The sequence below is a fragment of the Podarcis vaucheri genome (genome assembly GCF_965113315.1).
Source record: "Podarcis vaucheri genome assembly, chromosome: 5".
Taxonomy (NCBI): domain Eukaryota; kingdom Metazoa; phylum Chordata; class Lepidosauria; order Squamata; family Lacertidae; genus Podarcis; species Podarcis vaucheri.
This window is the reverse complement of record NC_138763.1, coordinates 37,411,089-37,432,763: the sequence shown is the minus strand read 5'-3', so window position 1 is coordinate 37,432,763 and position 21,675 is coordinate 37,411,089. Positions and strand designations below refer to the sequence as shown.

General features: G+C 45.1%; 1 protein-coding gene across 2 annotated transcripts in view; it reads right to left on the bottom strand.

Moving 5' to 3' along the window:
• The window catches only part of SNED1 (sushi, nidogen and EGF like domains 1), an 82,114-nt gene that overhangs the window by 28,095 nt on the left and 32,344 nt on the right, over window positions 1-21,675 (bottom strand). For both annotated transcript variants that reach the window (XM_082221698.1, XM_082221697.1), the window contains exons 4-18: window positions 19,558-19,720; window positions 16,886-17,011; window positions 15,154-15,267; window positions 13,481-13,594; window positions 12,983-13,096; window positions 12,659-12,775; window positions 11,933-12,058; window positions 10,261-10,365; window positions 8,483-8,596; window positions 7,369-7,488; window positions 6,326-6,442; window positions 6,092-6,208; window positions 4,333-4,446; window positions 3,566-3,739; window positions 671-784 (exon numbers count right to left, since the gene is read on the bottom strand). In XM_082221698.1, coding sequence (XP_082077824.1) covers window positions 671-784; window positions 3,566-3,739; window positions 4,333-4,446; window positions 6,092-6,208; window positions 6,326-6,442; window positions 7,369-7,488; window positions 8,483-8,596; window positions 10,261-10,365; window positions 11,933-12,058; window positions 12,659-12,775; window positions 12,983-13,096; window positions 13,481-13,594; window positions 15,154-15,267; window positions 16,886-17,011; window positions 19,558-19,720 — 1,849 coding nt within the window. The remainder of the gene's footprint in view (window positions 1-670; window positions 785-3,565; window positions 3,740-4,332; window positions 4,447-6,091; window positions 6,209-6,325; window positions 6,443-7,368; window positions 7,489-8,482; window positions 8,597-10,260; window positions 10,366-11,932; window positions 12,059-12,658; window positions 12,776-12,982; window positions 13,097-13,480; window positions 13,595-15,153; window positions 15,268-16,885; window positions 17,012-19,557; window positions 19,721-21,675) is intronic.

Below are 21,675 nucleotides of genomic sequence, written 5' to 3'. Positions count from 1 at the left end.
ATTTTGTCTCCTATTGTATTTTGGTTAACTGCCCAGAGGACTTTGTCATTAGGTAGTATATAAATATTGGAAATGATTAAATAATAAATAAAACCAAAAGCAACATTACTCTGAAAACCACAGTCCTCTAAAAAGAATTATACATTTTTATTTTAGGTGTATGTATACCTAGCCTCCCTAACCAAAGTTCTTATTTAAAAACATTGAACACACAACAGTACAATGGTGCACACACACACACGCCCAGTTCTCCAGTGTTTCGACAAATGCCACTCTGCAGCTAGAGCTCCTGGCCTGGGATGGATTGTTGAAACAACCAGATGTTAGTCCCTCACTGGGTTTCTTAAGCTGCTGCTGCTTATGACTCTCACAGGATCTAGTGCCAGTGGCAGATGCAGGAAGTGCTGGGAGAGCAAAAGCATTAGAAGCCTCCCCACCAGTCCTCAGGTGTTCCAGCTGCAACTTTGCTGCTGAATCTCTGGGCCGCAGCAAGTCTCCTATGAAATAATCCTGGCTCAGAAATGGCTGGATGTTAAGTCCCTCAGGGTCAGGACTTTCTCAATGGGTCTTATGGTAACACTGATGGTACGTCCTGACATAGCACCGATGTGGTGCTATGGGCAACAACGTCATGCGACTTTCTGGCACACATACTTGCACATTCTCTTACCCAACTCACAGTGGTGTCCTGTATAGCCAGTTTTGCACAAGCACAGGAAAGTGGCAATTCGATCTTTACACAAGCCTCCATTCAGACACGGGTGAGATCTGCATTCATCAATTTCTGTAACAGAGAGGGGAGAAGAAGAAGAGTTTGGATTTGATATCCTGCTTTATCACTACCCGAAGGAGTCTCAAAGTGGCTAACATTCTCCTTTCCCTTCCTCCCCCACAGCAAACATTCTGTGGTGAGTGGAGCTGAGAGACTTCAAAGAAGTGTGACTAGCCCAAGTAACAACAACAACAACAACAACAACAACAACAACAACAATTTATTTGTACCCCGTCCATCTGGCTGGGCTTCCCCAGCCACTCTGGGCAGCTTCCAAAAAAATATTAAAATCCTCTAATACATCAAACATTAAAAGCTTCCCTAAACAGGGCTGCCTTCAGATGTCTTCTAAAAGTCTGGTAGTTGTTGTTCTCCTTGACATCTGGTGGGAGGGCATTCCACAGGGAGGGCGCCACTACCGAGAAGGCCCTCTGCCTGGTTCCCTGTAACTTGGCTTCTCGCAGTGAGGGAACCGCCAGAAGGCCCTCGGCGCTGGATCTCAGTGTCCGGGCAGAACGATGGGGGTGGAGACGCTCCTTCAGGTATACTGGACCGAGGCCGTTTAGGGCTTTAAAGGTCAGCACCAACACTTTGAATTGTGCTCGGAAACGTACTGGGAGCCAATGTAGGTCTTTTAAGACCGGTGTTATGTGGTCTCGGTGACCGCTCCCAGTCACCAGTCTAGCTGCCGCGTTCTGGATTAGTTGTAGTTTCCGGGTCACCTTCAAAGGTAGCCCCACATAGAGCGCACTGCAGTAGTCCAAGCGGGAGATAACCAGAGCATGCACCACTCTGGCAAGACAGTCCACAGGCAGATAGGGTCTCAGCCTGCGTACCAGATGGAGCTGGTAAACAGCTGCCCTGGACACAGATTTAACCAGTGCCTCCATGGACAGCTGTGAGTCCAAAATGACTCCCAGGCTGCGCACCTGGTCCTTCAGGGGCACAGTTACCCCATTCAGGACCAGGGAATCCTCCACACCTGCCCGCCTCCTGTCCCCCAAGAACAGTACTTCTGTCTTGTCAGGATTCAACCTCAATCTGCTAGCCGCCATCCAACCTCCAACTGCCTCCAGGCACTCACACAGGACCTTCACTGCCTTCACTGGTTCTGATTTGAAAGATAGGTAGAGCTGGGTATCATCCGCATACTGATGAACACCCAGCCCAAACCCCCTGATGATCTCTCCCAGAGGCTGCATATTGATGTTGAAAAGCATGGGGGAGAGGACAGAACCCTGAGGCACCCCATAAGTGTGAGCCCAGGGGTCTGAACACTCATCCCCCACCACCACTTTCTGAACACGGCCCAGGAGAAAGGAGCGGAACCACTGTATGACAGTGCCCCCAGCTCCCAGCCCCTCAAGACGGTCCAGAAGGATGTTATAGTCGATGGTTATCAAACGCCGCTGAGAGATCCAGCAGAACTAGGAAACAGGTCTCACCTTTGTCCCTAGCCCGCCGGAGATCATCAACCAGTGCGACCAAGGCAGTTTCAGTCACATGATGAGGCCTGAATCCCGACTGGAAGGGATCCAAATGGTCCGCTTCTTGCAGGTGTGCCTGGAGTTGTTCAGCAACCACTCGCTCAATCACCTTGCCCAAGAATGGAAGATTTGAGACTGGGCGATAGTTGGCCATCGTGGCCGCATCTAAAGATGGTTTTTTAAGAAGCGGTTTAATAACCGCCTCTTTCAGCGGGTCTGGGAAGGCTCCCTCACGGAGGGAAGCATTCACCACTCCACAAAGCCCATCGCCCAGCCCTTCCCGGCTAGCTTTTATGAGCCAGGATGGGCAAGGATCAAGGAGACAGGTGGTTGGTTTCACTTGTCCAAGCAGCCTGTCCACATCCTCGGCGGTAACAGATTGGAACTGATCCCACACAATTTGACTAGACAGGGCTCTGGCACACTCTCGCCTCAGCCCTGCTCCCACGGTGGCCCGTACTGGGCCCTGATGTAGCAGGTGGTTCCGCTAAATTGCGAACCACCTGAAAAAGTCTCCTGCTACTGTCACCCGGCGCTGCATGTGGAGGAGCGGAGAATCAAACCTGGTTTACCAGATTACGAGTCTACCGCTCTTAACCACCACACCACACTGGCTCTCAGTGATGACCATCTAGCTGTAATTGAAGACCATAAAAGCCCTGAAAGAGACACAGACACCCACACCCCTCCCTTATGTGCAGGCCATGTGGATTGGAGCAGCCTACACATTTGGAAACTTCCATGTTAGAAACAACTCCTCCCACTGCAGCATGGGAACCGGGGATAAAAGGAACCAGAGGTGCAAACACAAATCTAGTCACACAGTAAGCACCACTAGTCAGGGGCAACATGCTGCCTGTTAGCTGCTGGTCAAGAGGGGTTGCTTCCCTTTCACAGTATGGGCTATGTCAGCTTTGCCCAGCTTGCACCTATTGTTCTTTTATAATGGCTTATCTGTATCATCGTTTCCTTAAGCTCGAGAAGTGCTATGGTTTCCCCAAGGGGATTTCCTCTCTCCTTTTATCAACTACATGTCCCAGACTTCCAAGATACACAAGAATGCTAGAACTCCAGAATAATCACAGGAACCAAAACTGGCACTGGTCTGGTTCCACTTTGTCTTCTCACAAGAACAATAGGCAGGTATCAGACACTGAAGGGCACAGTACTATAGTTCTGATGAAATTGTTCACCAGAAATTGTTGCTTGAAGTTGAGAAGGACCTGATCTCTCTCTCTCTCTCTCTCTCTCTCTCTCTCTCACACACACACACACACACACTCACTCAAACACAAAATCAAGTTACCGTTACACTCTGGAGGGTCACTCCAGACGCCTTGTGTTCTGCACACCCTGGGGTTATTCTGGGGACTGAGAACATAACCCAGATCACACTGGTATTCTGCCAGAGAGCCCAGCTTAGTGGAGTTAAATGCCACCTGGGCATGCTTCACCTCCTTGGGGGTACCACAGTCTACCTCTATAAGGAAAAGAAAGAGTGGGGGAGGGGTGGAAGAAGAAAGGTTATAGAGCAATGCATTTGTTATATAGTCTATGAGCTGCACAATTAACACTGATGTAAATAAGGGCTCTGCCCTGATGAGAGCATTGGGGATAGCGAAGGCCTAGTTCTTCACACAGAACCTAAAAGGGCATTCCCTTTCGTGTGAGCGACTTGCTGAGTTATGTTAGAAAAGTTCTCATGCTGTGGCCTGCCTTGATCAGAGAAGCAAAAACTGCAATGCCAGCCTCTAAAAGTAATGTCGCCAGGGCAAGCCTTCAGCGGTTAGCATCATTTGTTCCAAGAGACATTGCTCTTAGCTCCCAAATGCAGTTTGTGGTGCTGCAAATAATTAGCATGGATCTGAGCTGCAAGTTCCAACCTGCCTTACACAAATTTCACAGAAGCTGAAATTTTCAGACAGAACTTCCAAAAACCTCCAGAAGCAGTCCAGAACATTAGCTGAATGGTTTTGCTTTTTAAAAGAATTGAAAATGTCAGCAAGGCCCATTGTACTAGGGCAGATGACCTATCACAGCTGACTATGGGGCATTGCCTTTCTAAGCGTTTACCTGATTGGCAGTGCCTTCCTGTGTAGCCAGCTGGGCATGTGCACAAATAGCTGTTGCCAAGATCCTGACAAGTGGCTCCATTTTCACATGGATGCAGGAGGCAAGGAGAAGGAGCTGTGAAAGCAGAGCCCAGCCCACCAATACAAAATTGTTCCATTTAGTATTCCAAACAGAGCTTACAAAAGCACCTTTAAAAAATGAAACAACATGTGACAGTAACACAAATGATTTCTAACCCTAGTAATGCAGTCACACTGCAGGATATTTTACACCACCAACACCAGAGACTTAACTCTGTGTTACACTAACTGCTCGGCTTGCATCAATGTTGGAATTTTGAATTTTGGCTTTACTCCAGGACTGCAGCATATGAAGAGGGGAGATTTAATTCTTCCCTCACCAGCTGCTATTCCAGTGAAAATAATCCCCCATGCTCCAGTTAGTAATGGAGTGGGGAAACTTCTATTGGTACCAATGGAGGGTGGAAGCTCCTTTTGGTGCCAATGGAAGTTGTCGACCCCCTATCACTAAAGGCAGCATAGGGAGAGGGGATTTCTATTGGGATCACAGAAGGGAAGGAGAAGATTAAACCTCATCTCCTAAAGAACTGTAGAATCAATGGAAATTGCCCATTTCACTGTGCTTATGATTAGTTTTTAGAAGTTCAGTGACTTAGCTGCAAGGCACACAATTATCACAACCTGTAGTTATGCCACCCAAGCAGCTATGTTCTGAGCATCCAGCTATGGTTCAACCTAGACCACTGATCAGTACTTTTGATTGCTGTTAAGGATAAATCTAGCTCCTAATTTCATATCATGCCTGGCATCAAGCTTACTTTTTACCTCTACAATGGAAAGCAATCAAATCTTCAACACTTTGCTCAAATCTGCAATATAAACAATTCATTCATTCATTCATTTAGTTGAGTATTTCTAAATAGGGATTTCAGTAAATTCTAACTCCTTGGAGATTCAACATCCTGACCCCAGCCTATTGAGATCAAGCAGGCTCCTTCACTGTACTCTTCCAGCACATGCATAAAGCATTCTTGTTCAGACAAGCCTACCCAGATGCCCAGAAAGTTGAGGTACTCTTAATCTGTTTTAATATTTTAACTTTTGTATGTTTTGAAAGCAGGGTTCTGAACTTTTATTGACTTTTGTAAACCACTCTGAGGTTTCACAACCAAGCGGTGTGTAAGTTTTATGAAGTAAATAAAGAAAACAACAGGGTTGGACTGGATGGCTACTAGCCATTATGAGTTGTGCTCAGGTTCGGCCTGTGTGCTTCCTATAGGCATCTGGTTGGCTACTGTGAGATGAATAAGCTGATCGGTCTAATCCAACAGGCTCTTCTTATGTTCTTAAACTCCCTTAGGTTGCCAAAAGGAGACCCCGTCTGATGGCTTTACCCTCTGGGGAGAGAAACCATACCTGCTGCCTAATGTCAATAGGCCTCTGGCTTAGTCATTGCCCGAAGGGCATGCCTTTTCTTTCACATGTGCTGCTCACATGTGGAAGACCCCTCCAATCCCATAACTACATTTGGAACTCCCCCCTTCTCAATTGTTTTTTGGTGTTCCTCTTTCAACAAACCTCCAAAATGGAGACCTCGAACCCAGTTAACATCCATGTGGGATGTGCTGCTACAGTTGCTTTAAAATGTGTATGTGCAACTGTTTCACAAATATATATTTCAACATGGCAAATGCCTCATGGGAAGCGATTCATAAATGAAATAAATAATACACTAATACCTATCTCGCAGTGTCGCCCGGAATATCCTGGGAGGCAGTCACATTTGTACTTGCCGATATAGTGGAAACAGGTCCCCCCATTATGACAAGGCCCTGAGGCACAGGGGTCAGGCTTGCCTGTGAAAACAGAAGGTCCAGGTTACATAGCAAACAATTCCTTAACACCTCCCAAGAAGTCCCTTTACGTCCCCATCCCCTCGGCTAAAATTGCGGCAGAGCATGCAGTGGAGATACCTATCTCACAGTGCTTCCCCGTGAAACGGTAAGGACAGGTGCAGTGGTATTCTCCATCCGATTCTTTACACGTCCCTCCATTGCGGCAGGGTCCAGAACTGCACAGCTTTGGCTTTGCTGGGAAGAGAAAAAAGCATCCGTACTTGTTACAAGCCCTTTTAAAAGACAGGTGGAAGGAGGAGTTCCACTCACTGGGCCTCTAGCCCTTTTGCCAGGTTAAACTGTGTCCCTGGCACCTTCCCTGACCAATCCAATGAAATACGACTGGCAACAGATCCACGGCAGACAAAATAAAAGCACTTCCACATAAAGCGTCATTAATTTTTATTGAATTTGCTTTCAAAGCAGGAGTCCCGATGTCTGCATCAGCTTAAGTTTTGCACATCACCACTGCTCAGTCTCACAGTTATGTCAACTAAAAGTGTTACTCAACTGGAACAGACTAATAGCAACTGAAAGTGGTGTTTATTTGCAATAGATTGCTATGTCATTTTTTCTGCCTTACAATGTATGCTGAATATAATTTTGGTGTTTAGAAGCTGTTTTTTCCGAATGTTTGGCAACTGGAAGTGCTAGTTTTTTGGCATCAGGCTATTAAGCTATATTCATTTCTATTTTTCACCGTGTTCAGAATTGTTTTACTGCAAGGTTTCCCAAACTTGCGTCTCCAGCTGTTTTTGGACTACAACTCCCATCATCCTAGGACTAGGGGTCAGGGATGATGGGAATTGTAGTCCAAAAACAGCTGGAGATCCAGGTTTGGGAAACCCTGTTTTACTGCATTGCTGTTATTGTGTAGAAGAATACATTTTAGTAAAACCTGAAGGTTTTTTGTTTGTCTTGGCTTCTCACAATGTCTTTTTGACCTGAGAGAGAACCATGCCCTGGACCAGCCACAGGAGAGAAAAGGAGGGGAAGAACATTACCTGCAGTCAATTCCATCACCCTGCACTAGGAAAAAAATGATAGTGTGTCCTATTTATAGCATCAAAGTAGGATTTGGAAAGGCAGCTTCTGTTCTTCCATTCAGGGTTGGCAAATACCTTTCTCACAGTGCCTGCCGACGAAGCCTCGGGTACATTCACAGGTGTAGGAGTCATCTTGAGCTTCACATGATCCGCCATTCAGACAAGGATCCGAGTCACAAGGAGAGGGTGGCTCAGCTGCAAAAGCAGACATGGCCTCACATGGGCTGATGCTAAATAAAAACCCCACCTGCCCCACGGAAAGGAGCTCAATTAAATGACATGGAAAAAAGGACACACATCTTTGAATTAATAAGCCCAGGGGTCCTCTAGCCCACAACTCCTTGTTTCTTAGGATATTTATTTATGGGGATCTTCCTAGTGCCTGCAAACAAGCTACAAACAAACAAGCTACACAATCTCTGTAATAAAAAAAGAGCATGCTTACAGCACTTTTCAGGATACAAACTAAACTTGATGTTAAACGTGCTGCAGGCTTTTAAAAACACAACTAGCATGAGAAGGGTGGGGCTGATTATTATAAGAACTGCAGAAGGCATGGAAGGGAAACTTAGCCCCTGCTTGCAGTCCTGAAGATCATCTCTCCTCTGAAGCAAATACTTACTTTGGAAAGAAATCTCCTACTGACACCACTGGGGGAATTTCTTGCCAATGCAAATACCATTTTCAGAGGAGGGATTTTCCTTGGGACTGCCGTGGTGGTTAGTTTCTCATGAATATGTGCTGCGATTCCAATAATGATCAATCCCTGTATCCAGTGCAGACGCAGTTACTTTTATGTGCAGTTTGGCCCAAAGAGATTGCCCAGTCTTATCTCATTTACCAGGGAAGGAACGATTTGCTCAGGGACTTCAACCTAGATCTGATTTGCATGTGAAGAGCAGGAGGTAAGAGAAGAAGATATCAATTGCTTATGCATCCCCTTCCCACATGCAGCTTCACCACGGCATTCAGAACTAACATTGTATCAACTGCATTGCACCTTCCCAAGTCTTGCATTCAAAGAAACTGCTTCATTTATGTTGCAGGGTATGGACCCTACCTAGTATTCACAACTCCGAGTGGGTTCTGGATTAGTTTCTCTGGTATGCAATACTGGGCATTCTCCCACCACCTTGATCCTCAGATTCAAAGCCCATTTTGATGTGCCCAGACTCCCTATCCTACTTACTGTGGTTTGTGCCGTAATCCGTATGGCACACACAAAGGTAATTGCCACCGTACTCCATACAGTAGCCTCCATCTGGGCACTGGGTGTTCATATTGCAAGGTGTTGCGGTCACTTCTGCAGTGGCGGGGAGGAAACAAACACACAGCAGTTCCCTGTCATGCAGCTCAGTACCATGCAGGCCAGCTTTGTTTAAAAATACCCCAACAGTTAAAGAAACATTTTGGGGTGACGCCTGCATTAAGAAACACACAAGCAAAACCAGCAGATACATGGATCTGGAGGCGCTTTCCCTTAAAATAGCTTTTATGCCATGTTTCTAAATTGCTTTTAACTCTGAGAGGATTCTACACTGGGGAGGCTAACTTTTTTACTCTGGCGGCTACACTGCCCCATTGCAACCCCCCTGGGGGCCACATGTCTATAGTGACTGTGGCCCAAAAGTGTGTATAGACATCCCACATTCTCACACAAACATGCAAAGAGCCCCGTCTCCACTCCTCAGCTGATCCTTGCAGTGTGCATGTATATTTTACTCACCATTGCAGTGCTGAGTTGGGCAAAGAGGTTTACTTCTCTGTGCCCAACCCAGTACTCCAAGGAAGAAGAAAACAGTCCTCTGTGCTTTTCAGGTGATGATCAGAAGAGCAGAGGGGGTCATGCAATGTTATCCACTGTCTCTGCCTTAGATTTTTTATGGGGGGCACTGGGGTATAACCTGTGGAAACATGGCTGGCTTGAAAAAGATTCAGCTGGAATATCTCTAGATGGGAAGTTGAAACTGAGCATGACAAGTGTAACAGTGATACAGTCAAAATCAAGACAGTTATCCTTGTCAGTGAGAATCTTCAGAGTCATCTTGATGACTTGGTAACTGAAAAAGAGCTGGATTTCCATAAGGAAAGTACTATAGGAGTTGCCATTTTCTGTCTGAGGCAGAAACATAGGCTAGACAGGGACAATATTATTTAAGAGTGTTGAAGTGGTTTGAGAGAAATATCATTTCCTGTGGTATACATGGTGGATTGTATTTTTTTTGTCCCACCGCTGTCTCTGATCCAACAGGTTTTGCAAAACTCACTTACCACAAGCCAGAAATGGGGAAATCAGCCCCCCTCCAGATGTTGCTGGACTTAAAAAAAAAGGTAAAGGACTCCTGGACAGTTAAGTCCCGTCAAAGGTGACTATGGGGTTGCGGCGCTCGTCTTGCTTTAAGGCCAATGGAGCCGGCGTTTGTCCACAGACAGCTTTCCAGTCATGTGGCCAACATGACTAAACCGCTACTGGCACAACGGAACACTGTGATGGAAGCCAGAGCACATGGAAATGCCGTAGCGGTACCCATTTATCTACTTACACTGGCATGCTTTTGAACTGCTAGGTTGGCAGAAGCTGGGACAGAGCAATGGGAGCTCTGTCGCGGTGATTCGAACCACCGACCTTCTGATCAGCAAGCCCAAGAGGCTCAGTGGTTTAGACCACAGTGCCACCATGTCCCACTGGACTACAACTCTCATCACCCCTGACTACTGGCCATGCTAGCTGGGCTAATCAAAGCTGGAGTCCAACAGCATATGGACTATGTCCCTGCCATAAGTAAAAGTGGGATGAGTGTATACACAAGCAACAACTTAATTTTCAACCTGCCTTAAGCTGTCTGAAAAATGCTCATCTATCTCCAAAGCAAGAGCTCATTGGTGGAGAGTTTTACCGAGCTACAGAAACCAGTAATCAGAAGGTGGACAGAATAGCCTATCAGTAGCTATTAACAACATTCCTACCAAATTCACAGAGAAGACCAAAATATCCTGGAGGGCACTGGCATATGGTGACGTTTCCATCCAGACACTTCCCCCCGTTCCGACATTCGCAGTCCTCTGAGAGCTCTGCAAAAAGCCAAAGGGGGCGGGGGCGCGGGGGGGACGGACTAATGAAGCTCATCTGTGCCAGCAAAAGCTCAAGCTACTGAGGCCTTCACAACCCCCACCAGTAACCAACAGAGTGTTGTTCAGGCTGCTGTGGGGAGGGATCTGGATTAGGTTTGGCTACAAGTGTTGTGGTGACAGAACCTTTACTCCCTTTCTCATGACCTCAGATATTTACCTTAATTAACACCCAAGAGACTTCAAATTACAAACCAGCTGCTGCTGCTCCCCACTGGAGTCATCAAGCTCCACCTTTCAAAGGCTCCCTTGTGGTCCTATCTGTGCTCTGTTCAGTGACTCTAATGAGCCTCATTGCTTCTTGTAAGAGACGTACCTCACACTCAACCCATTTCCCCTCTCCTTCTGGAGAATGACATGAGCCAGTGTTTCCTTGCATGGGGTCACTGCCTCCAAATGGAAGATTGCAAAAAAGACTTATAGGGGCAAGTGGGGTGGAGAACAGGAAGACGTAGTGATAGGATGGAGAAAATTGCAGCTCCCACAATACTGCAGAGTGTGTAATAAATTTAGCACAGGAGACTCTCCATTAAATGAAGTGCCACCTGGCCACGCTGCGGTGCATTAGCAATTGCAACAGCGCAATGGAAGTCAGTGGGCGGCCATTCTCTATATAGACTGGGAAAGGGCTGATATAGGACCTGAATCATCAAAAGAAGAGCTTGCTACACACAAGCGTGAAAAAAAGAAAGGTATGAGAACCTCTGACTTTGTTGAATATGGTCCCACAGTTAGGGGCTGATGTAAACAACCCATTTTGATCTAATGGAAATCAAAGGACTGCCATCTTTTGGAACACTTGTTGGCTCTGGGAACTTGCCAAGATCACAGGCCTCTTTGCTCTTGAAAATAGTGTGTGTGTAGTTCAGGTTAAGTCATTATATTGGCATTACGTTGAGAGTTTCTATCACTGGTTAACATGTCCTTCCCCTACTGGCAACTTGTGGTGGGATGTCTGTGCCATCATCACTACATGCAAGTGGCCATGTATATATTTTAGTGTCCAACCACACGTAATTCTCCATATTTCCCCTAAGAGGTGTTTTCGTTTGTTTGTTTTTTTGGTGGTGGGGTTTCATTTTACCCAAAGCAACAGTGTGAAGCCAGAGTCTGAATCAGACATGCTTATTATGGTGGGGAACACTTATCTCTTCCACGCATGCCTGTTTCTTAATAACTTGCCTCCACTGGGAAGCCTAAACTGAACTCCATCCCTGGCTGAGTGTAAAGGCATTTTCTCACACCCCTGTAAACTGAAAGTGAGAAAAGCTATGAACACTCACCAGCACCACTTCCACCTTCCCACCTCTGTTTTGATATTATTTTAATTTGCTTTTCTGCTACCGTTGTGTTTATAAACCAAAAACCAAAAAACAAATTCTCAATATAATGGCTCCTCTGTCCATATGAACCTTCATGCTAGACTGCAACTTCCTATAGGTGCTTTGGGTAAAGCACCCCTCCCTGCAAAGAGAATGCATAGTTTGTATACAGACTGGGGTACACTTACTGTCTTCGCAGTCAGTGCCTGTGTATCCTTCCGCACACTCACACACATATCCTTGGCTGCTTTCAAGGCAAGTGCCTTCGTTCTGACATGGATTGGACATGCAGGCACTGGGCATTCTGGGCCCACCTACAAAATATTTGCGAGAGATCAACAACATGAGGAAAGAGGGGAAATGCCAGGTTAATATTGCACAAAGAAAAAGGGCTAGGTGTTCTTCAAACACATGAATTATTACTTTGAAGGAGGATGGGGTTCAGTTGTTCTCCATGTTTACAGTGGAGAAGATAATGGGGTGCAAACTGCAGCCCAAAGGACTTTGGTTGGATATCAGGAAAAGAGTCCTAACTGCATAGTTGCTAGGGTGTTTTGGAATTTTCAGTAGTGGAAGCCTGCAAAAGAACCTTAGATAAATACATGACTTGATTAATTTGAGTAGACCTGATCCAAAAGAAGCTGAAAAATTTCATAAAACAACTTAAAACCCTAAATCGAAGGGTGCACATTTACGAAAATGAGGGTGAAGAGGTTTTTTCAATGAATCTACTATAGCAGGGATAGGGAACCAGTTTCCCCTATATTATTAGATTCCATTTCCCATCAGCCTCGGCCTTATGGGAAAAGTCAGGGATAGTGAGAGTTGTGGCTCAACAATAACTGAAGAGCCACAGGTTTGCCATCCCCGATTTAGTCATTCTCTCTGAGGTGAAGTGGGGTCATCCTGCTCACCATATTGACAGTTGTTCCCATAGTAGCCTGGAGAGCATGTGCAGATGTAGCGCCCTGGGCGGATATAGTTGCACGTCTGTCGGTTCCTGCAGTTTCTGCCCTCACAGGCTGAAGGATCTAGAGCGGAGAAGAGTAGGGAGCCTCAGTACAGCCCAACGCAGCTGAATAACTATACACAACAATAAGTACAGGGCTGGGCCTAAGGAGAGAGTCTGACAGAGTAAAGAAAGAGAGGCTCAGAGCAAAGAGTCCGCCACTGAGAGGAATCTGGCTATGTGGGGAGGAGAAGGAGGGTGCCACCACGCAGTTATGAAATCAGGGCACCTGTTTCACAGCGCTGTCCTGTGAATGGCGCCACACACACACAGGTGTAATTGTCCACTAGGTCCATACATCGCCCACCGTTCAGGCATGGGTTGGAATCACATTCGTTTATTTCTGCGAAGAAGAAACAACAACAAAAAGATCAATAACTGACCACAACTGCAGGCCTAGCCATGTTTAAAACAAATATAGGTCTCTGCATATGGATGGATTCAAGGGTTGTCATTCATGAGGATGGAGGTAGAAATAGAGCTGGGAATCACTGTTGTGAAGCTTCCCCATGGTATCATAAGTCCACTCAATGGACGAGAGCGTAGAATTCCACCATGCGTGTGCAGAAAAAGACATGCTTGCTGCTGGACTGTGGATGTGTGTACATAGGCTCTTTGCGGTCCAGCCTCTGATAGTAGAATCCCCTTGACTTACCTTGGAACATCTTCCAAATTCCTCTTTTTGTCTGCTTGACTGGTGGCCTAAATGTGTTCATTGTTAGCTCACCTGTCTCACAATCTTCTCCTGTAAAACCTGGCTGGCAAAGGCACACAGCTGTTCTGTTGGCCACTTGGCATTCCCCGCCATTCTGGCACTCTTTGGCTTCACATGGAGACTCCTCTGTAGTGTTTTAGAACAAGAAATGGAGCTCAAATTAGAACACAAAATATTTGCCCATTCCATTGATACAAACAAGCATGTATGGTGTGCTTCAGACAAGGGTCTTAGTTTGTCCCTTTCCCAGACATGCTTCTCCCGCTTTCAGAATTAGTAGCATTTCTTGGCTGTAACACCATAGGTAGTGAGAAGCTATGTGGGGTCTGGGAAATGGCAGAATATAGGAAGTTATGGTCTCTCAAAGCTCAAGTGCCTTCCTTAGGCATTTGATTCAATTACAGTTCTCTTCAGACTCTGTGCAAGAAAAAATGATGCTGCAAAAAGCCAATTTCTGGTAACAACCGCCTTCTATCAATCTGTTGTACACCTTATAGTTTGCAGTCAATGGCTCTTGCAAGGTTGGAAAAATGCAACTGAACTTCTGAAACCAGATAAATTTGGAGTGTTCTCATAATATTGGGGAGGATGGTGATGCCTGCAGCAGCCACAAAGACTCCTTTTAGTGGCCATTTACATGCCAAATTTATGTCCATCTTTCCCTACCTCCTTGCCAAGTGAATAGCACACCGTGAAGTGCATTGCATGGTTACTTTCTTAACAATCAACAGGCAAATGAATCAATCGCTTGACTTGATTTGCCTCCAAGGAATGCTCTGGTTTGGGAAAGGGCAAGCCAGACAGGAGCCCCTGAACAAGGCATTCTGTTTAGAGGTGTTGTCTGGGCAGTGGTTCAGGTATGCTGCATGGTTAATTCAGCCACAGGTATAGCTGTGTGGGACAGGGACACACACACACGAACTTCCACGTACAAAACCTGATCATATTTACCTCTTTGCTTTTCTCCAGCCATAGTATACTTCTATCCTATGCAGGCTGTGGAAAAATATGTTCTGTTCTTCTGGGGAATGACTGTGCATATATGTGTTGCAGAAAGGCACCTGTACCTTTTGCACCAAGGTCTCCCATCCCCAGACCTGAATAAAAAACTATTGTGACTGCACACTAGCCACCCTCTAGTACTTGGAAGGACGCTGGCACTAGGATTAAAGGGAGGAGGCAACACCTAAACATACACCATTTTATGATTTGTACAGTCTAACATTTCCTGATTCAGAATGTTTCAGCAGAGAATTAGAAAGACAACTTTCCTGCGTACGGTTCCCACACTCCAACTGCTAACTGCTTTCTATCCCAACTTGTTCCACAAAGTACCATAGTTTGAGCAGGCCATCCCTAACTTCAGCCCCACCCCCAGACTAGAACTGAAATAAAGAGGTACTGGCAGTGCTTTCTTCTTCTTCTTCTTCTTCTTCTTCTTCTTCTTCTTCTTCTTCAGGGGGTACTCAAGGTCACGCAGTACTGGCACCTCTTTTTGTTGTTGTTGTTTAAAAGTGTGGCACTAACTGTAACACCTTCATGGTGAGTACTGGCACCTATTTTTCTAGAAAAAAGTACTGGGTACTGGTACTGGAATGCCTTTATAAACACTTTGTCCACCTAGACCTGTCTGTAAGCTGTTATCTGATTTCTCTGTCCTTTCGCAATTACACAATGTTTCTCACCAACTTCACATGTAGCTCCTTTAAATCCTGGTGGACACCAGCAACTGAAGCTGTTGATGCCATCGATGCAGGAGGCTTTGTTCTGACATGGGCTGGAAGCGCACTCATCCACATCTGGAAGGTAATAGGAAGGAAGCGAAAAAGTAGGGTGTGCTCTCATACATTCAATCGAAACACTTCACATGCATTACCATCTGTAATTAACCAGGCATGTCTACTATGGATACATCATTCCCAGAAGTGTGGATTGCATGCAAAGACAGAAAACAAACCCTTCCTTTATATGTTTTTGATTATGCTAAGATGCTTTGGGTTATATACCCTTTTCTCTGGCGACAGCCTGAATGCCTCTGTAGAGGATTATAGGAGTTGAGAGGCTAGAAATGACTTCCCTAAGGTCAACAGGTTTAACTTTCTAACACTGCAGTAGCTATTAGCATTAATTATGGCAGCAGTCACCAGGGGCACTTCCAGACTATTGCTATTTTTGAATGACATGCAATCTCATACCAACAAATTCAGATGCTGAAATTATATTTTATTTGGAGGTCTTGTGCAAAAAGCCCACTTTCCCAAAGCTTAAACTTTTTGTCACATGGAAAGTGACAGAAAAACGCACTGCAAAGTGTGGGATAATACTTTCTTTGACATGTCATCTAACCTCCCTGAAAACAAATCAGAACAAATGCTTATTAACTAGCCAACATCATCTAATCTTCTTGCAAACAAATCAAGCAGAAAACTCAACAAAGAGGTTTTCTAGAAGTGTCCCAGGACTTCATGAAATGAAAGCTTTAGTGTGTTCCTCGTTCACCCTGACACTTCAGTAGAGAAGTAACTGGCTAATTTAATAATGACAATATGCCAAAGACAAACATAGGTCAGTTCTCATGGGTATTCAGTTCTTCAAGAATGGGACAGCTAGAGCAAGGAATGGAGCAGCTGCAGGTGGGCAGTAATAAGCCAACAAGAGAAACATGCATTAAAATATTAGCAAACGAAGAAGCCTTATACCAGTAGTGGGGAACCTCAGAGACCAAAGGAAGCTTTCCAGGCATCTCTATCTGGCCTGCAGAATTCTACCCAGTCCACACTCACTGGAAAATCTCACCGAAAGGGATGGGGGGGCAGCAGCAGGGGTGGGGTGGGGGCAGAACATTCCCATTTCACCTCGTGGTGAAACAGGATGGGCAGCCCCTGAGAAAAGGGAAGCCAAAATAATTAAGGGGATTGGAGCAAAACTCATATGAAGAAAGTTTACTACATTTGGGGCTTTTTAGTTTATAAAAAAGAAAAATAAGGAGGGCACATGACAGAGGTATATAAAAATATACATGCTGAAGTTTTCTCCATCTCTCTTAATGCTGGAACCCAAGGTCAGCCAATGAAGCTGAAGAAATTCAGGATAGACGAATACTGTGGAATTAGCTACCACAAGGTCTGGCGATGGCCAACTTGGATTGTTTCAAAAAGACAAGTTCATGTAAGGTAAGGCTATCAGTGGGTTATAGTCGTGATGGCTATTTATCCCCAATATCAGAGGCAGTACATCTCTGGATTCCACAGTTGAGGACCATGCCCTCCGTATGGGTTTCTCATAAGCATCTACTTGGTCACTGTGAAAACAGAATACTGGATTAGATGGGCCTTTGGTCAGATCTGGAAAGGTTTTTCTTAGGCTCACTGAAGCCCCTCAATAGAAGACTGTGAGCAAAGTATGAGCAAGACTCACCAATATGGCATCGCTTTCCAGTGAAGCCAGCCAGACAAGAACAGGTGTAGGAGGGGTTCCCTGTGATGCAGTCCTCAATACACTTCCCTCCATTCAGACAAGGGCGGAGTGTCAGGCACACCGATGCTGCACAAAGAAGTAAACCCAGTGTTCAACAAATGATAGCATAGCTAGAGAACTACTAGAATGTGTTGCAGCAACAATAACATTGAACTGATCCACCTTCCATTGTCCCTGCTGCTCAGCCCCTGTTTGCTCTGTAATTAACGCACTGGGCTCATGGATGGAAGTGCCACATTCCAATTCAAATTAGCACATCCACATTTAAACTGGATTGAAATTTTGTAGGAAGTTATAGTACGATCTCAAAATATTTTGAATACTGTATATGAAATTTGTTTGTTTTGTGTGTGTGTGTTGCTCTCTGCTGTTCATGTCAAGACTTTTGTTTGCTCTCTAAACGTCTTACATTATCATTTTGACCATCAAATGTCAAATTAATCCTCCTTTATAGGCAAACTATTAGTAGTTCACAAAGAGAAAATGTTAATGACGGTACCAGTATTCCTTTCTGCTTAGAAATTCTGAACAGCGTTCAAACATGCAACAGTTTAGGCCAGCTCTGTGTTCCACTGCACACACCCCATAACATGCATTCTGCAAAGACATGCTCTTTGCCTTTAGGAAAGTTACAGTATTTTGGTGACAAAACCAAAGATCAAGAGCTGGGTAAATGCCAGCAACATTCTATAACTCTTTGACCAAAAAATTGAAGTGTGTGTGCGTGTGCGTGCGTGCATGCATGCATGCTTAAAAATAAGCTTAGATCTTCAAGAACCAATGGTAAGCAAAGGCAAAATGGTTTGGGAAACAATCAGATAGCAAACCACACGATTGCCCAAGATGGGGCAATCTCAGGGGGTGAAATATAGCCCCAGAGAGCTGTAGAGAGGTGCATAGCCTTAATATAGGCAGATTAGTCAAGTCTTGGTCTCAGAGTCAGAAGAGAACTCATGTGAACCTAAGCAGCCATAGATCTGGTAAAGTCTGGGTATATGTTTTTGTTTGGAAATATGTGCCAATGTTGGGGAATTGTTGTGACAAGAAACTGGGCACTATTGTTACTCTCACATTGCATACACCAATAGCCAGTTTGAGGAAGACTATTACAGTATACATGTAATACATATTGTATTTAGGCTCCTCACCAATTTGTAGAGAGGTATTTTATGAGCCCTATGGAACAGATTTGCAAATGGCAACATTTCTAGTAGAACCTAGCAGCATCTTCCTTCTGCAGTCCAAAGAAGCAAATGGTGGCAGAGACATCTGTACTAGGATTACGCTAACTGATCACAGAGCTGAAATGTGGTATTTTATGCATGTTAAAGCCTCTCCACATTTGAGCATTAAAGGTAAAGTAATCCACTTTTTCCTCATTCAAATTAAACCGGTCAAGCAATTGTAAATTTGCTCGTGCGGTTTTTTAGCTTTGTGCACATCTGAAGAATCCTCCTCCTCCTCCTCCTCCTCCTCCTCCCCCATCCAGAGTGTGCCGGAAATACTGACAAGTGATGCCAGAAAATACAGTAGTGGGTGTGGTAAGGGGGCTGGCAATGATGATTGATTCACCCACCCAAACACACACACACACACACAAATTGTTGCAACCCCACGTGGAGCAGTTTAGAGCCTGATTTCCCCCAATTTAACAGATTATCCCCATATTGGGTAAATTTAGATTTGCAGGGGGAAAGCTTCATGACGGGTATTGTTGGAGGGTAACGTCATGTGGACTACACAAATTAAATGAGAACGCAAACAGTTACAAACACACAGTAAACTCTGATGTACACAAGCCCTTAGAGTCTTAAAAGTGTACTTTCACTCACACTTTTTTTATTAAGAATTTTCCCATTCTTACAATATTAAATAGCAGATATGCAAAACAGCAACACCACACACACATGCACAGGCAAAACAGCTATAAAGTACTCTGGCAACGAAGAAGTGTATGATACAAAGAAAGTTGGGAGATACATTTGAAATTTCAGTTACTGTTAAAAGGCAAGGCCATCTTTCATATTTTGCTTTTCATCGCATATTATGGTAACACCAAAGTAGCTGAAAACCAAACATGCATGACCTTAACTCAGTCTCATGATTTGAAATTGGCCCACCCCAATTAAACTAGGGCTGCAATCCTACACACACTTAGCTGGGAGTACCCCCAACTGAATTACTTCTGAGTAGACATGTCTAGGATTGCACTTATTTACTCTATGACCAATCAACTCCATGACTGACCAACCATTCAGAGAGCATTCATTTATCTCCAGGTTCTCCCCTTGCCTCATTCTAAAACTTGAGCCGGCAGTGGCAAAAGACATCACAGCTCACCAGCAGCCAGAGACACGCTCTTGGTTTCATGCAGCAATAAAATCATATCCTCCCAAATGGCAGCCTGAACATGGCTCCTCCACCAGTGCTTCCCATGTCCTGCTGGCCATATTTATGCACAGAGGAAAATAGGGCTTCCACTTGCCACACCCAAACTACCCCAGCTGCATAGCGGCTGCCTTTCTTTCATAAGTGCTGGGATTTTCACAGGGACAAAGAGAAGGGATGGAAGAATTGGTTTGGTTAAATAAACCTAACTGCTGTCCTCTTACTTGTGTTGTTGCAGCCCCCCACTTGCACCTGGGCATCATCGATTCTGAACACCCAGCGCCCGGGGATACCCACATTTGTCGTCATCTCCACGTCGACAATGTCATCAGTGCGGGATCCGGGGATGTTAAAATACCGCTTTCCATCACCGGCATTGAAACCTGCCTAGGAAGACAAGGGCAGAGAGTGAAACCTCTCGCTGGGGAAAGCAGGGCAGCTGTGGGGATAGGCAAGGGACTTCTCTCTTCCCCCCCCAGTGCCCTGCAGAAGAATGGACTGCAAGAACACAAGGAAGGGAAGCATTCCTCTGCATATTGGTTACTGCTACAACCACTTCCCACCTGAAAATTTCCTGCTTTGGATCAGAGGCAGTACACCCCCCAGCACAACAACTCTTCCAGTCCCTGATGGGGGGGGGGGCAGCAGTTTGCCAAGATGGATTTGCTGGAAAAGAATTCCTTCCAGGACTTGGATGTCTTTTCCCATTCCTTCCCTATCATGCAAGATCTAGGACTATGGTCTGAAGGCCCATGATGCAGTAAACATGCAGGCTTGTGTCTGATCAGTGCCTGAATGGGAGAACCCTATGTATGTAAATAAAATTTTATTGGTTTTATAATTTCAACTTCGACAATTATTTTCCATCAAGCAGAATTAAAGATATAAAATATCCAACATAAAAAATAAAAAGTGAAATAAGAGTAAAGAGAAGCAAAGAAAGAGAAAGAAGAGAAGAAAAAGAAAGAGAAAGAAAAAAGAAAATATCTTTTGGAGGTTCTCTTTAACCGCCTGACTTCCCTCTGTTTCCTTTCCCCTAGGTGCACCAACTTTATTTCCACAGGAAATAAAAAGAAGTTGGGACATAAATGTAATAAATATATTTATTACATAAATGTAATAAATATATTCAGAATGCAATTTCTTTGAGCAGCCATGTAAACAACCATTTGCCTGATCACCTATGATGAAGATAATTTATCTGTGGCCACCATGCGAGGAAAGTTTACGGAAGCTGGCTCGCTCTTTCTTTTCAGGCCATAAATGACTAATGTTCGCTGGCAGTTAGTGCACATTTTTGTGGGCGACCAACTTATTTGCAAGGCTGCTTTGAGGCAAGCATTCTTTCTCCAGGGCACCCATCACAATGGAGCCTCGATTTCAGTTGCTTTCAGAACATCTGAGCAGTCAAGGATCCTCGAAGGCATCCTGTAACTGTTTTGCATGTCAGCTATGATTAAAGGTCTTGGCTATGACACATGAGGAACTGTCAGCATTAAAAAGAAAAAGAAAAAAAGGTGACAGGGAGAGGGATTGGATGATCTACTTATTGCAACCCTTCTCCCAAATGGCTCTTGGCACCATAAAGCTTCAGCAATCCCCACACATCCATGACTCACTTGCTGGAACGCACACAGAACGCTGAGCCTATTTTCATCCTCATTCATCTGCACAGGGTGAATCCAAGAGAATCTTGGACACTCTCGCTCCTTTCCGTGAAACGAGAACAGATTTGCTAGCTCTAGCCAAGCAGAAGCCTTTGCCATGCTGAGCCGTGAGGTGCTCGTGCCGAGGCACTCTATCGCCTTGCGAGTTACAGCAGCACGTTTTTGCAAACTTGGTCACAAGCCTGGTGAAAAACTTTTCAACTTCCTCTCTCTCTCTCTCTCTCTCTCTCTCTCTCTCTCTCTCCTGCTTTGGCTGGACTGGGGCAGGGTGTTCCTGAAGCACTGTACAGTATTCCAAAGCATGTGGTTACTGCTCTGTTTACAGTCATAGAAAGCCTGCACTTCTGAATTTCTGGGATTGAAAATGGGTCCATTTCCTTTACACCTGCAATTTCCTGCCTACCGGAGACACTCAGATGAGAGCCGGCAGCCAGCCAAGCACAGATCAATTAGTGGTAAATTCACACATCTGAACAGCCACTAGTTAAAAGAAAGAAAACAGCACATCAGAATTGGGGGGGGGGTACCAAAGGGAGGCTGTACTTGCAGCAGCCTCTTCTGGGTGGCTCTTTAAAGAGTCTGAGGTTGTGATGGGAAGGAACCATGAGGCACTGGCCAATGTAAAGAGCTGTGGTTGCTCTATCACAAAGCCCCCTATATGGCTTTGAAGAGGGA